This window comes from Anopheles bellator, chromosome 1, assembly GCF_943735745.2.
Source record: "Anopheles bellator chromosome 1, idAnoBellAS_SP24_06.2, whole genome shotgun sequence".
Taxonomy (NCBI): Eukaryota; Metazoa; Arthropoda; class Insecta; order Diptera; family Culicidae; genus Anopheles; species Anopheles bellator.
The window spans coordinates 11,823,660-11,838,757 of NC_071285.1; the positions used below are offsets into that span (position 1 = coordinate 11,823,660).

At 49.8% G+C, this 15,098-nt stretch overlaps 1 protein-coding gene across 1 annotated transcript in view; it reads left to right on the forward strand.

Moving 5' to 3' along the window:
- LOC131207181 (G protein-coupled receptor kinase 1) overlaps window positions 1-15,098 on the forward strand; it is a 77,570-nt gene that overhangs the window by 40,461 nt on the left and 22,011 nt on the right. The window contains exons 2-3 of the mRNA XM_058199796.1: window positions 1,963-2,039; window positions 3,125-3,198. Coding sequence (XP_058055779.1) covers window positions 1,963-2,039; window positions 3,125-3,198 — 151 coding nt within the window. The remainder of the gene's footprint in view (window positions 1-1,962; window positions 2,040-3,124; window positions 3,199-15,098) is intronic.

Here is a 15,098-nt window from a genome sequence, read left to right on the forward strand (position 1 = left end):
CATTAAAGTGATGACGTTAATTGAATTTTCAAAAAATTATTTAGCAGATGGGTAAAATATTCCAGGAACAAGGAATTCAGATCAAGGTGCGCCATCAATTGACGTTCGTCCTCAATTTGGCTTTTATGTAGAAGATGCCGTTTATGGTTGTGTATTTTTATTAGTCTCGTGGCCGTTAGTTTTTCGTTTTCTTTCTCGGGGAACGATTAGTTTTTTCTGCTCCTTCATTTTTTTTTTCTTTCAATGTTTTGTTTGTTTATTTAGGTAAGGTGGCTTTCGCTTCTGAATTTTCTAATTATCCCAGAGTTAATGTTGGTTTCACCTCAATTTGTGTTTCAAATTTACCACAAAGCCGTGTTCCATAAAACGCCATTGTGGGATTATTGAACCGATCCGATCTTCTTCTTGTTGCGACCGTAATACCATCGCAGCGAAGATGGATATCTTATCACCACCAACAAGGCGTCTCAAGGGAGTTTAGTGAAATGACTGTGAAATTAGAACACAAAGTAAACCATCAAACAGGGCAGGGAGGACCTTTCTCCCTCGTCCTCTGTTCGGCTCGTAGTAGGTAGAAATGATAAATAGCCGGCCGGGTGGTGGCTTCTCGTTTATGTTTGCGGTAATGGCATTTCGTGGTAATTAGGCAGTCAGACGGACGACGGACGGGGATCGTGCGATAGCCTCGGTGACTCAAGGTCCTCCACCGCCGACCCCAAGGTCCTGATCCCATTTGCCCATCAGAATCCACCGGGCATGAGCCGTTTTTTGGTGTGGCGCCAAGCACCGCACCATCATCTCCGGATCCGTATCCGTATCCGCGTCTATCGAACAGTGGCGCTAAATAGTGCGTTCCCACCGGGACCACCGAACCGATGGGCATCCGGACTGCTCAAAACCTCCCTGATACACCCCGCTCCGGATCGCTTGCTCTACAAACAGTTTAGAAATTCCCACATTCATCAGAGGAAAGTGATCGGTTTGAAAAATTAATCTATCGCCGGTCCCGCTCCCGGGGCTTATCCCCGGGTCTCGAAATTTGACTTATTAATGAAATTTATAATGAACTCCTCGGGTGAAGGATTGTCATCGGCCCGGAGGGCGTTTGGGGGCCGGGTTAGCGAGGAAGTGAGAAACTTCTACAAGCCCGAGAAACGGTGCTTCATAGTCACGGCGTCAGCGTGGATTGAGTAATTAATAATCTCCAATCTGCACCGCTCGGGTGCGGCGGCGGCCTAACCAGGGCTAAAGTTTTGCCAAAGTGACTTCTGCTCTCCTACTTCTGAGGAATAGACCAGGGGACCCCCTTGGGTGCGATTGCCCGAGCTGTCACCCGTCATAGTGCTGCTTTTGACCGAGAATTATGACAAAGGGTGTGTTAGCTCTAGCTAGGACCCTGTGGCCAGTGTCGCCGCGTGGATCATCTCGACGGGTGGAACCCTTTCACCCGTCGCCGCCTAGAACTAGGCAAACATTCCGCACAGCGTGCGCACACACGGTTGATGTTCTCGCGCGACCGCAACTCCGGCCCTCGGGTTAGACTGGACTTTTGAGCGTAATTAATTATGAATGGCTTTTCATCGTTCGATGCCGCCGACAGTTTTCGAGGAGCGGCTGACTCTTCCTCACTAGACCCGGCTTGAACGGCCGTGTCGAATCGTGTTCGGGACCTCGGAAATTTACAATTCAACAATACCAACAACCACGATGCGTGAGTGTGTGGGTCCAAATTCTTAAGATATTCTATGAATATGTAACGCCAACATTACGCCCGAACTTTCGACCCACGGAGGACACGTGTGCCAAGGACATGCCGTCGTCGTCCTCGTCGCATGCGCGAAAGCCTCGTCCGAAACTTTATTCATTTGTTAAGTGAAGGCTCGGCGAACCGATCCTTGGACGATCCAGCACTTCATCCAGCAAAGCGTTCCTAATCATCCCTCTTTCTTCTGTCCATTGCAGCGTCCGGAGTGTCATGCACAAGTATCTGGAAAAGGAACACGAGGTTAACTTCGACAAAATATTCAACCAAGTATTAGGTAAGTGGCCTTCGCCTCCTGGCCTCGGTCTCGATGTAATTGAGTGTTTGAATTCACCCCGCCAGTCAGCCCATTGCGGCGATGATAAGGGGGGCCGCCACGTGGCACAATAAATTAGATTCTCCAAAACTCGTTAGTGAAGCAGTTAGTTTTTCAGCAGCGTGTCCTTTGCAAAAAGTGCAGTTTGTGAACCTGTCGACAGCGTTCCCCACGGGTCGGATCGGAGACCAAAACCCGACCCTGTTCCGGGAGGACCATTATTCAACGTCACTCGTCGATATGTGCACAGTTTTTTTCTCCTGGTGTTGCCACGGCTGCCGCCCCGTTCATCGATTAGTCGACCGTGAGGACACTTGAAACGCGGCGTAATCGGATCGACAACGGCACGGCACACGCGCAACGGCGGCGTGTGGCGTGTGGCGTGTAACGCGATCAAAAACCCGGCTCGCAAACATGGCAGCCGGGCGGGCGGCAGCTTTCAAACAGACAGAGTGTGATGTCGTTAAGGGCAGCGGCAGGTCCTTTGGAACGTCGTTTCTGTTTGAGCTTCTCGGTGCCCGGTGCCACCGTTCGCCAGCCGTCATCGTCGTCAGCCGTCGGAACCATTGGCTCCGACGACGACGGTGGCCACTGTCGTCGTCGGAGTTTCCTTTTTAGTTTCTTCTGGTGTAATTTATGATCCTCTTGCGAAATATTTGCGTAATTAGTCGATTAGCTTGGTGCAGTGGCAGCAGCAGTAGCTCTGCTGCATCTTTGGCGTGTGGAGGTCGAGGCCAGCGAAAGCATCGTAAATTACGTGCAGCACTTTCGGATCGTACCGTACGTCCTATCGTTTACGGATGATTTAAGCGAACTCGCTCTTGGATAGTGTGCTATCCTGCCGTTTGTTTGTTTTGTTGAAATGCATCTAAACGCTAACCAGACAGAAACTGTTCGGTGCTGCATGAGTTGGCTCGAAAACCTAAACCCTAAAAGTCTTTAAAACAAATGTTTTAGTACTAGTTCATGAATTCTTTATGAACTCTCATGTACCAGCAGCCGATCGATTCATCTAATTTTTTTTACTATTTTCATGGCTCCGGCAGGATATTTACTATTCAGAGACTTTTGCGACAACGTCTCGGAGGAACCGGTGCCACATCTGAAGTTCTACGAAGAGGTACGTTCATAATTTTGTGCTTCCTTCCTTTGGTGGTCAATCGTTTATGGTCTTTGCTTTTCATTAGAATATTTCCATCTTTAATTAGACAACAGAATCATTAAAAATAATCTGAAGTGTTTCAAGGACTTGGCAATCCAAGTAGGGAGTGTATTGTGTTGGCACGACTCGGCACTAAGACGGGGCCCCCGATAAGCCCCGGCGCTTTACTATTGCTTCATTTCCGGCCCGGCTCAACCGTTTCGGACCTGCCACGTGACCATTCCAATAACCATACGAAAATCGGCCCACAAAACACTGGTGGTCGCCGACAGGAAATATGTCCAGACGCAGGTTGATTACAATAATTAATTCCTGCTGCCGGCCGGAATAACTAGACCGTTTTATTGTGCCTCGCCGAAGACCAATAGGTTCCCCTTTATTTTTTGCTCTCGTTTCGCGCTCTGGCCAAAGGTTCAGATTGGCGTAATTGTGTACCGTCGGCGGCGTTGCCGAAGTACCTAGACACAGGAGGCGTACTTCGTTCCCGTCCCCTTTAATTGGCCGTTGGGGCGACCTTCAACCGGGGCACGGGGACGGTAAAGGATTTTGCCACAAAATAATTGGGCAACCTTCGATGGTGCGCCCTCTTCTCGGAGGGTCTTGTTCGAGGTTGAGCTTAAGAGGTCCCCCTTTTTTTTCGATACAACCAAAAATAGAGAAAAACAGTATCGCCACAAAGGAGAATCCTGGCGCTCCGAGAAGAAAATTCCGGGGCCGTAGCTCCAGCTCAAGGAGCTAATTAAATGCTACGATTTCCTTCTGGCTGACCGGCACCTTCGGGGGAAAACTCCGAGAAGGCGTCAAGAGGCGGAACCAACGGCGGCAGCAGCCCGGCGCTCAACGCGGCCGATTATTCACTCGTGCAGAACTCATAAATTACGAAAGCCGAAAGTCGTCCCTGGTGGGGCGTGGGGGCAAAAACAGAGCCCGAGATTAAGCTGAGGAGGGCCGAGAGTGAAAGGGGCCAACGATTGCGATTTTTCCTGCCCTCTTCTTGCGTGTCTGTCCCGGTCTAATCCCCATCTCTACGATCTGTGTGTTGGCCGGAATGAAGACGATCGGTTGGATGCCAAATATGAATAGACCCATCCGGGAGATTTCCAAATCCGCATCCGGTTGATTCCGAGCGACGGAGCAGCAGCATCTGTGTGGTGGACGAGGCAAGCCCCACAATTTCGGCACTGGTTCAGGATTATTAGATTCTGGCGGAGGTAAACACGCAACGGGCGAACGGCTTAGGAGCCACCTGCAAGAAGCAGGCTATCCCTTCGCAGTCCCCGTCGGTTGGTGGGAAAATAATTCCGAGAACCAAGAACCGGCACACTTCCAGATGTATTACGGTGCTGCACACCACCATCTTAATCCTGTCGACCGAAAGCGGGACCAATCTTAACAAACGGCACACGCCTCGTTGGTGTGCGTCTGAATTCGGTTAGTAGTCGGCATAACAAAAAATTGCAATCCTTCACCAAAGACTGGGATTTATGTAGACGGAACTCTTCGGAAATCACAAAATGTGCCCAAACATTTTTATTTACAAAAATTAGCAACTTTGGACATGGTTCTGCATGCCTAAATTTCGACTGTGGTGAGAGCCACTCGGCGTGGTCTATTAAGAGGTGGTGCAGTTGGTACAAGCCATTTAAAACGCAACATGATGTCAACGATACTCACGTGATGTCCATAACGGAACAAAGAACGTCTGTCTCTCCCTATTTTATCCCTTTTCCCAGGTCACGAAAGTTGTTGAGTTGTTAAAGTTGAGAATAAAATCGCTTCCCGGAGAGCGAGAACCCATAAACGAAGCGAAAAGATGGAGTCCCGCCAGCCCTGCTGCTTATGCCGCCGCCGGCCGTTGACAGTTGACAAATCTTTTTCGCTCCAAAGTTAACCGTCAACCTGGCGCTGACCGCCGCTGACGGGACACTGTGTGCAAATCGTGACCATTATCAGGCGCCTATCCCGGTGGTGGTGGACGGGTCACCCGTCGGTTAGTAGCCGTGTTGTCGGGCCGCTGTTTTGTTCTACGGGCGCGCGATTGGTATCCCTCAGCGCCCAAAGGCTGTGCCGGCCACGGCGTTGAGGTGCGAAAGAAGCAGCGTGCGCTTTGGGATCTGTTTGAAGATGTAAAATTTCTCATTTAAATGCAAATTAGTTGCGATCGTGTTAGGAGCGGGAGCAAGCCCGCTCGCGCCGAGTTAACGAGTTCCGTCGTGGCGTCATCGTCGTCGTGTATACGCCGCGCGCAGACCCTTTCGAGGTCCCTGTTTCCGGCTCGATCGCCGCCAGCCAGAGTCCGCCAAGAGTTGACGAATTCGGGTGAAGAATGGGAACCTTTTTTTCACGCTTGTCAACTTTTTGGGTAGTTTCGCCGATCTCCGTCAATTTTACCAACTTGCAGCTTTTGCATCTCATTTTCTTGCGAATTGTTTCCCGCCGGCGTTCGCCAACCGGCGGCGGTAAGAGAGTTTGACAAGAGTTTGATAAATGGACGCGTCTGTCACGCAGGGATCGTGTGTATGTGTGGCGTGGCCACTCTTTGGCCGCGCCATATTAACCGCAAATCGATCGTGTAAAGTCGAAGTTTTTAACTTTCTGCGCTAAACCGACAGAGAAATGACAAAGTTCGTGGCCAAACGAGAGACACCGGTTCAATGGTGTCGCCGTCAAAGTTTACCAACGACACGATATTGTTTCTCTTCTTTGGAGGGAAATTTGTGAAAACATTAAGTCGAAAAACGAAAGAACAATTCGATTCAATCTCTCTCTCGCGCCCCGGGCGGCTGATGAGCGATGGGTCTCCGGGTTATGGTGTGAAATTGAAAGGCCGGCAAATAAAGATTGTTTTGTGCGTGTTACGTGTCACCGCGCTACATCCGGCTTTGGAGCCGTGTCTAAATCCACACCCTGGCCGAGGGGCCCACCCGGGGGTGATAAATCCTTCCAACGATAAAGCTTTGATAAGTATATGACAAATGGGTTGTTATGCTCCGATGTGGGGTGTGCTTAGCCACTCGATTGAGATATGATGGAATTGGCCTTACCTCGTCGATGGACTGCTGCATGGCGCGGCTCGTACTTACGCGCTGATGCTTATGTTCGCGTTCGCTTATGTTTGTCGATCTGGGTACCGGCCAATTACGTTTGGTTCATCTTGGTTCATCACTACGGGTTTGAGTCACGGACGGACTCCGATGTAGTTGATCGGACAACTGTGAGGAAGACACTTAGAGTGTCTTACGTCTACACGGTACTACTTGTTGGGATAGTACTCGCCTTACCGCTGGTGGGGGGACTGAGCACTTCCGGTTTCTGAGAAGAGGGGAAAGTAATACGCTGCACGGAGTTGTTAGCTTTATCTCCGCCTCAGGAATGCTTCTCTCTGAGCCGGTTCAAACTTTATTTTATACTATTGAAATTTGCGTTCCCGGGGTCTGTGCTACTCTTATATTTATGTTGTTTTATGGGTGGTCTAGTTTTGGGTGTCCTATCTGCTCCAGTTACATTCTGGTGCATGTTTATTGATTTTTAAAACTGTCGCCGTTGAACATTGAATGTTATGCTCACGCCGGTGTTTGGTTGCATGTTTATGTTTTATGTTTGCATTTTAGCTGGTGCCCTGGTTTGGCAGTCCAAGCATGGTGTTTTGTTACACCCTTGGGTTCTGCGTTCGGTTCATGTTTGTTTAATTTGTGTGTTATGATCGGTGTGGTTTCTTCATACGGTCTTGCATGTTTTTTTCCTTCTTGCTGAAGACTGACCTATCCTGGGTCTCTGCCTGACTTGGACCGTTGCAACGGTTTCCCTTTCTGCTGCCTGGTATGCAATTACATGTTTGACTCGTAAAGTAAGCTATGGTTTCCGTTTGGCTGTTTGGTGAATTTGGTAGATTTGGTTGTCGCTAAGTTAAGCTTTCCATATGACTGTTTGGTAGATTTGGTAGATTTGCCACAGAGACACGCGGGCATTTATGTCGAGTCGAGCACCGATTCACGCGGACCTTGCCCTTGGCCGAGGGTCAACGATGGGCCTGAGCGTGTCGCGTAACAGCCAGCACACAGTAGTAGATCGCGCTCAAGGGCAACAGTAAAAACTGAGCATCTAAAAGGAGAAAAATGTTTGTTTACACTCTTGTAATGCTTTTCCAATACTTTTAATGTATAGGTATTGTGACAATGTGTCTCTCAGATGGTTTGGAACATTATTACAATTTCCTCCTTTTTTCTTCTTTTCTTGTTTATTCATTTTTCAATTTCAACATATTTTTATGTTGGTTTTTTCCGTGATTTACTTAGTTTTACCAAGTTCCTTTTTTGCCTTAATTTGTTGATTAGCAATTAACATTAACATGATTTATGTTGTTAGCATTTCAGTTAGTTTCTATTAGGTCTACGTTTACTTACTAGCTTTCCCTGATTTCTTTATCAACTTTGGTGCATAATGTTTAAGCCTTTTATGTTACATCTTTGATCGGTTTTGGATGGCTAATTATTTTTAGTCCGTCTGATTGTGCTGACCTGGTGGCCGCCTGGTTGTTCCTTCTCAGCTGGGCTGGCCACTCGGCGGCAGCACGTGTGTATTTTTCAACGTCGCCTGTGAGCGCTGGCCAAACGCTGGCCATAATAACGACAACGACGATGCTGCCTGACGGTCGGTCGGTCGCTCGCTGATGATGATGATCGAGTTTACGATCGCCATGGCCAAATGCGGTGAGGGGTGGGGGGAGTGCTCTGTCTGGCAGGAGCAATATGGTGAGAATGGATGTTCGCCGTCGATTAAATTAACTCGAGCAACTCGGCAGCGAGAACGCGTGTTGTGCGAATGAACAAATTGCTGATGTTTATCGTTCGGGTGCCCTCTGATTCCTTCTCTCTCTCTCTCTGTCCCTCCAGTGCCAGCACTTCCAGTGGGGAGGGACACATAAATGGGGCGTTTATTTTTACCCCAGATGAATCTCAAGATCACGCCGCCGCCGACCTCTGCTTCGTTGGCGCCCCCTTTCACGGCAGATAACGATCGACACAGTTAACAGTTTGGTTTACGATTTTTGCGCTCCCATTTCGATGGCAGATTTACTGATAAATTTTGCCGATAATCTGTGGGCTGCGCTTGAGGAACGCTTTCCACTTGGAAAGGCGCCGCACCGACGAGAAAAGCAACTGACGCCTCTCGTCCTGTGACTAATGGGAAATTTTTGGGGCGAGGTTCTGCGCCGAGCTGGGTTACAGAGCAGAATGTGGACGCGTGGGGGCCTCTCATTTTTTGCTTCAATCAGACACCCCCTGCAAAAGTTTGCCCCAAGGTCGTCCGGAGCGAATTCGTCGGAAGTCCCCTTTGGTGGTTGGCACACGGAACACAAAATAGAACTCTCTAACCGGCTCCGGAACTCCGCGGCACTCCATTTGCCGTAGGTAAAATTCAATAACCGAAATTGGTATCCTGTTACGGCGCGGCGTCGTCCTCGTCGTTTGAGGTCTGGTGCCGCCGCTCCTTCCCATTCCTGTGCTGAAGCACTAATGTTGGCTTGCCAGGACTTGTTTTCGGCATAAAAGCCTTATTGAAAGCAGTAACGGGGCGTACTTTGCTCGTGGGACAGACGCCGACAAATGAAGTTGGGGCAAAGGAACGAATTGAATCGCTCCCGGCGAGGGTGCTTTTTGCATATCCGAAGCAGAAAAGCAGGCTTGCGGAAGGTTGGTGGTGGCCGGCAGACTGGACGGAAATCCTTTATCCAGAGCACTGTGGGTGCCGCTTCCAACGGCGACGACGACGACGACATCGGGTTGTTTTTGATCGAAGAACCGGATCCAGGGGGTGGACCGCTCGGTCGATGGCCACCCGGATACAGCATTGGATTTTTCTCGCTATCCGCTGCTTCCTCGGCTTCCGGTTTCGGGTGGTTGGCGGTTGTTGGCCACACGCCACGCAACCGATGGCGCACGATACGAAAGAACTGAAAGGATTTCGTTCCTGGCGATTCCCAAGAAGCAGATGGCATTCGTAGCTACACGTTACGCACGAAAGCACCGCCGTGGGGGGAATCCTGTGTCACCGGGGCCCACCGGATGCCGTGAGCACTGTTGGAGAGCACTGACAACTATCTCTTTGAACTCGAAGCCCGGCATACCGGGCTTCCGATCCGCTCGGTTGGGAAATGTTTTCTCAACACCCACCACCGGTCGCGATTGAAGCTGGCCAGAGATCGTGATGTACGATAGCGAGCGCGGACGTGCCCCACGGTTTCGCCTCTGGCTACGGGTGTTGTGAGCAGAAGTAGGTTAGAGTGCTGACACTCGGAACGCGCGATGTGTGGCCCAAGAAAAAGGTTCTATCTCTTCGATCTCTTTGCTAGGTTTTTGTACCGAGATTCCTCTTTTCCGGTTGAGAGTTAGTCGGTACGGCTTAGTTTGTGTGGTAAATTAATTGAAAAGCACGCTCAGAACCACGTAAGTTCGTAAGAAAGTTATGTCTGTTAAATTCTTGGTTTGGATTCTGGTTATTTTCCTATAATAAGTCTGCTGATGAAATGTTAATTTGAAATTAATGTTTGATGAACTCAATCCAATTGGCTCCTCTTCTCAATTTACCAGGACGATTAGCAAAAGTTAGTCTTAATTAATGTAGAATGGGTTTTGGTAACGAAAAGCGTCTCTCCAGGGCCACCTCGTTTAGCGGACGCAAATGTTAATTGAGATTACCGTTAAAGGCCACCTCATTGTGTGGGGACGGAATTCCAGCGAAAAACGTTCCGTTGATGAGCGGCCACCGCGGCGACACCAAATTGGTCTGACATTTGCGTAATGTTAACCGATAAGCGCCAGCGGGTGTCCTGTGGCACTGCATATTTAACTCCTCAATCTCTCGTCAACCTTCTCTCGTCAGGTGCGCCGCCACCATCGACGATGAGGAGATGGCCGGCCTTCAAAGCCCGGCCTTTACTTCCGCCGTCCATTTCATTAGCGCGAATTTTCTTTGTCCGAGCGAGCGGAAATGGAAACTCATTTCCCATCAACGGTGCCGCTTCCCATTCAGGGTCCGGGGCGGTCCGAGATTGCGTCCGAGAAGTGTGTCCTACTTCCGCCGTCCTGGGTTCGGGTGCCCTTGTGGGCGTAAAACTTTTCCACAAAACTACTGCCGCTACCATTCGTTATCCTTATCGCGCGTGTGCGTGAGTGAGGGGGACACGAAGGTGTTTGAATGGCGCGTTACATCACGAAGTTCCGTCGCCCCACCGGGGTCCATTCCGGGCTCTTCCGGTCGAACCACCACCCCGGGGTTGGCGAATGGTTCCGGGTCCTTTTTATCGTTCCATTTTTTTTTGTTTTTCTTGTGTGCCGCGCGCTGCCCACAGCCCGTGGGTAAACGAGTTGCGGAAATGATAGTTTTTCTCCCGCGGCGCCCACCCGAATAGGAAGAGCGAAAAGGCGCTCCATTCCGATCCCGGTCGCCCGTTTTTCCATTGCTAGCTTGGCCTCACGAATAACAGGATCCGACATCTTATGGCCACGTCGCGCCCTGCAACGGTGTGCAGCCTGCGTTACGTAACCGTAGCATTGTTATCGTTATCACCCCCCTCCTTACGATTCGTTTTTTTGTTTCAAATTCAAAACTTTTTAAAAAAGTGTCAATATCTTTCACGCCCGCACTTTTCGGACTCGCTCTTTTTTTTTTTTTTTTGGAGCGGAGGTCTTCGTAAATGTCCTTAGCCAGCGTGGACTTTTCTTGTGCCCGTCCCGGACGCTGATTGTCGGTTTCGATTCCAGCGCCTCCAGTTCCTGCTTGGCTTGTGCTGTGGAAGTCCTGGAAGGCACGGGATGACGATAGTTTTTTGAAGCACGGCGTGGACGGAATTTATTATCGGCCAGGAGTCCGAAACGATGTTTTCTGCAATTTATTACAGATTCCTCTCGCTGTCGAGCGGTTTCTCGGTGGGTCGGTGGGTTGGCAGCCTTTTCTACTGGAAACTCTTTCCGCCCTGAGTAAGAAACGACTTTCCGCACGTTGCTGGGCAGTTTTTCTTGTCTGAATTTTTCCGAGTTTTTCCGAGCAAATTATACCTCCAGCCGGTCCCGTGTAATGCATACCAACAAAAAGGCGGGAGGCCCTCACTAACAGTGGCAAGATTTGCTTCCGTGACCTAAAAGAACAGTCGGCCCGCGTGTAACAACCCGGGAACGGAATATTATATAATGCTATTATCCTCGCCTGTGGCCACTCCGGTGGTGATCATTTGCTCGATTATGTTTTTGAAATTCGATTCGTCTTTCCCTTTCCGATCCCATTTTATGGTCATGGTATGGTCACTTGGCCTTAGGTAAACTTACAAATCTAGCAGAATGTGTCAAGCAAATAAAGTTCGCGTTCAGAAAACGTTCAGCGTTCGACAGGAGGCACCACATACCTGCATCGCGTGGTCAGCGACAGCAAAGCCAACTGCACTTTACAGGTGCTCACCTGCCCCAAGCTAACTACCTGCCCGTTCTGCCCGGAATGTGGTCGACCGGAAACGACGGAACGTGCAACAGAAGTGCTTTAGACAGGAATGGCCACTTTTCGAAACATTTTCCCGCGCGCTCGCGCACCCAAACAAGTTGCTGACCGGCGCCGAGGACCGCGACTCTCGGGAGACTCGCGACGCGCGCGACGTAAATGAAATGGAATGAAAAGTTTTAATTACAACCCTATTAGAGTCCGGTGAAAAGGATGGCCTCCGGCCAAGTCACGCCGGCAACTACTCCTGTAGTAGCAATGGGTCGGCCCCATCGTCCATCGCCCGCCCGGGAGGGACTTTAATTTGGGGCCAGGAAAGTTAACCTAACCGAGAGGACCAGCAGCAGGAGCAGCAAAATGCGAAGCACTTTTGACCCATCGTTTCATCGTTTGGCGATCGTGACGGTGGCCGGACAGACGAAGTTGCAAAGTTGATGTAGTAGTTCGAGCGGGGTCGTAATTGTTTCGATGAGAGTTTTCACACTCGAGCGCCCCTGTCCCGGTGTTAGTCCTTGCCGTCGGAATGCCATTTCAACCAGCGACCGACTCCCTGTCTCTAATGGTGAGCTGCAGTTAGCGTTGCTTGTTTCCGTTGCAACTTATCAATGGACCCCCTTCCGGTGCCACGGCACGGACCGTGTGCATTCAGTGCCATTTCTCCGGCTACCGGTGCGGCACATCACCGGTTTTATCACCCGATGGAAATGCGCTTTTCTTGTAAATCACTGTTTTCCTAAGCTGACCAGCCGCCGTTTACGCCGCCGTGGCGTGGAGCTTTATTGATGTTTTATAGCAAGTTCCCGACTCGTAAGCTGGCTCAAGTTTGAGTGGCTCGTGGTTCGTTTGGCGTTAATCGTTTTTTTAATTCGTTACTTAGCAGTTGCTTGCTTTTTCGGTATCTCTTATTTATGGCAATTAGGAAATTTCAATCTTTTCTACTTTACTTTGCTACCTTTTTCGTAAAGCCTTTTTTCTAAGGTAAAGATATTTGGCTAAACGAAACTAAACGAATGCTGTATGACCATTCCGCGTTCGATTACCATTGAAGTGTGCACTTATCTACGATATTATATACGATACGATACATCCACGATATTTACTTCTTAATGAAGGATTGAACGCGGGAAAACCAAAACAAAAACGTAGATCGCATTTTAAACAATGTCCCATTTCAATATGGGCTCTTCTTTTAAACGTCCCGCGACCGTTTGTGCGTCATGAGCAATATTTTAAATTGAATTTGTCACCAGTTCCGGCACTTGCTCGAAATCAGCTGGTGTTTGCCCTTTCGTCAGCCGTTTCGCCGAATGTGGCACCCGAAATGGGCTCCTGTTGCCATAATGTAATCATTTCGTGCTGTGCAAAGTTTTTCCTGCTCCTCGGTACTCTCGTTGGCCGACGTTTTTCTTCGAACGCACGCCGACGACTCTCGCTTCTCGGAGAGAAGAGTTAGAAAACGGATTTAAGGACCTTTCGGAACGTTTTTGTTGCGCGCTCGCCAATCGTCTCTCCGGTCCAGTCTTTTCAGCGTAACTGTGTTTGATAATTGCCCCGTCCCAAGTATAATCCTTTTCGAGTGAATTTTCGTGTACATAGAGACTCGTTGTGTTGGTTTTCTTTTTTGTGGAAGAAAATTTCGAGAAGAGCTTATCGAGCCTTTTCTCGAAGGTAATGAGTGCTGGGTGAGACGGTTTATCGGCACACCATCGCAGGGTGTTTGGGGTAAATCTGTCCCCCCTCAACGGGCTATGCTACTCGGGAGCGACTTATCCCGGGACCAAGGCCCTGTTTTGACACTTTAATTTCTGCCTCGTCGTCACAGTCGGAACGAGTTACGCCTTTTGCCTGCAGAAACTCATCCGCAGAAATAGTTTTTCGGTTTTAATCGAGCGGAACTAAAGAAACTTCTGAAAATATGACGTACCCATAAAAAGATAGTCTTCCCGGCGAGCGCGTTAAGTTTGTTCTACCATCCTGAACTACTTCTACCGACGGCGTTTCAGGACGATGCGATCCGTGGTGTACTAGTCGCCCGTGCCTTGCGCCCGTGTTGAGGCTCCTAAATTACCACTCGGGAGTCGTTTGGTGGGAAATTTTAAGCACATCACGTAGCGCTGTAAGATATCTTTCTGTGGGTTGCCAAAATTATTTGCATTCACAGCGCTTGAATAACGAAGTAATTATGCGCGCTCTTCAATGACAATTTCCACAACTAAATGACGGCTCACTGTGTGAGGGTCCTGACGAGGGTCCCATTTAAGGATCTCTCGCTCATCGTGTCGTCTTCGCTCAAAAATTGTTCCATAAATTGGGGCCCTCGAAAAGCGACCGCTTCCGGCTCGATGCATCCGTCCCCGGATGCACCGTCAAGAGTGTCGTGATGCAGTGCAGGCCAGCAGCACTTTATGGACTTCTCGGTCTCGATTCAGAAATGGCCAACTCTCGGCAGCTCGCTAGCTGCACAATAGCCTCTTCCGACGACGTGTCACCGCCATCCGCGGTGCGGCTTCGTCCTCCGAGAAGAAGTGGCCACGCCGAACAGGAAAGCGCACCGCCTTTCACGAGCCCGACTCGAACTGGAGTGGTAACTGATAACAACGTTTTGCCATTGTGATGCTCCTATTCTGTCAACCTGCCATCGGGTGTGTGGTTCCTTCGGCATATCGGCTTGCAGCGAGTGGCGAACCCACGACGTCGACGACGACGACGGTCCTTGGGCGTCCTCTGGTCCGCCTCAAAACTAGCTCCATTCCAAAGCTTCTCCCCCCGGAAGATGCATCGGGCGCAAGCTGCCCGGGGCGCCGATGTAGGGTGCAGAACTGTGTTGTAAGCTATGCCAACCCTCGCACCGGCGAGGGCGAAGAACACGGAAGTTTTTGTGGTTTGCTCGAAGAGACACAAACCTGGCTCCTGCCTTGTTCTCTTCTCGTACGCTGCCAAGCGAAAGTTTATCTCTCCTCTTCGCCCCGTTCAGGTCGAAGACAGGATAACAATAAGAAGGACCTAGCACACAGAAACGTGTTTGCAATGTGTAAAACCGTGACTCTGAACCACCCTTCGATTCCCATCTCCTACCGTGCCCGGTATCTCCCGGTCCCCCCGGAGCGTATCGAGATTTTGTGCAACACGACAATCTTGTTACATTTTAAGTGCACATCCCCTCGGCCGGCGGCCGATTGGTGCCATAGCCGGTGTAAGAATGTTGCGGGAAGTGAGTTCTCGTAAATCTTGTCGGTGCACTTGTGACGCTCGCCGCAGTAAGTTTAAAAGGGGCGGCAGATGAATTCAACCGCGTTCCAGAAGATTTGCACGACCTAAATCTGTACCAAATGTGCGCAGAATGTGTTGCCTCGTACGTTGCCCCCTTA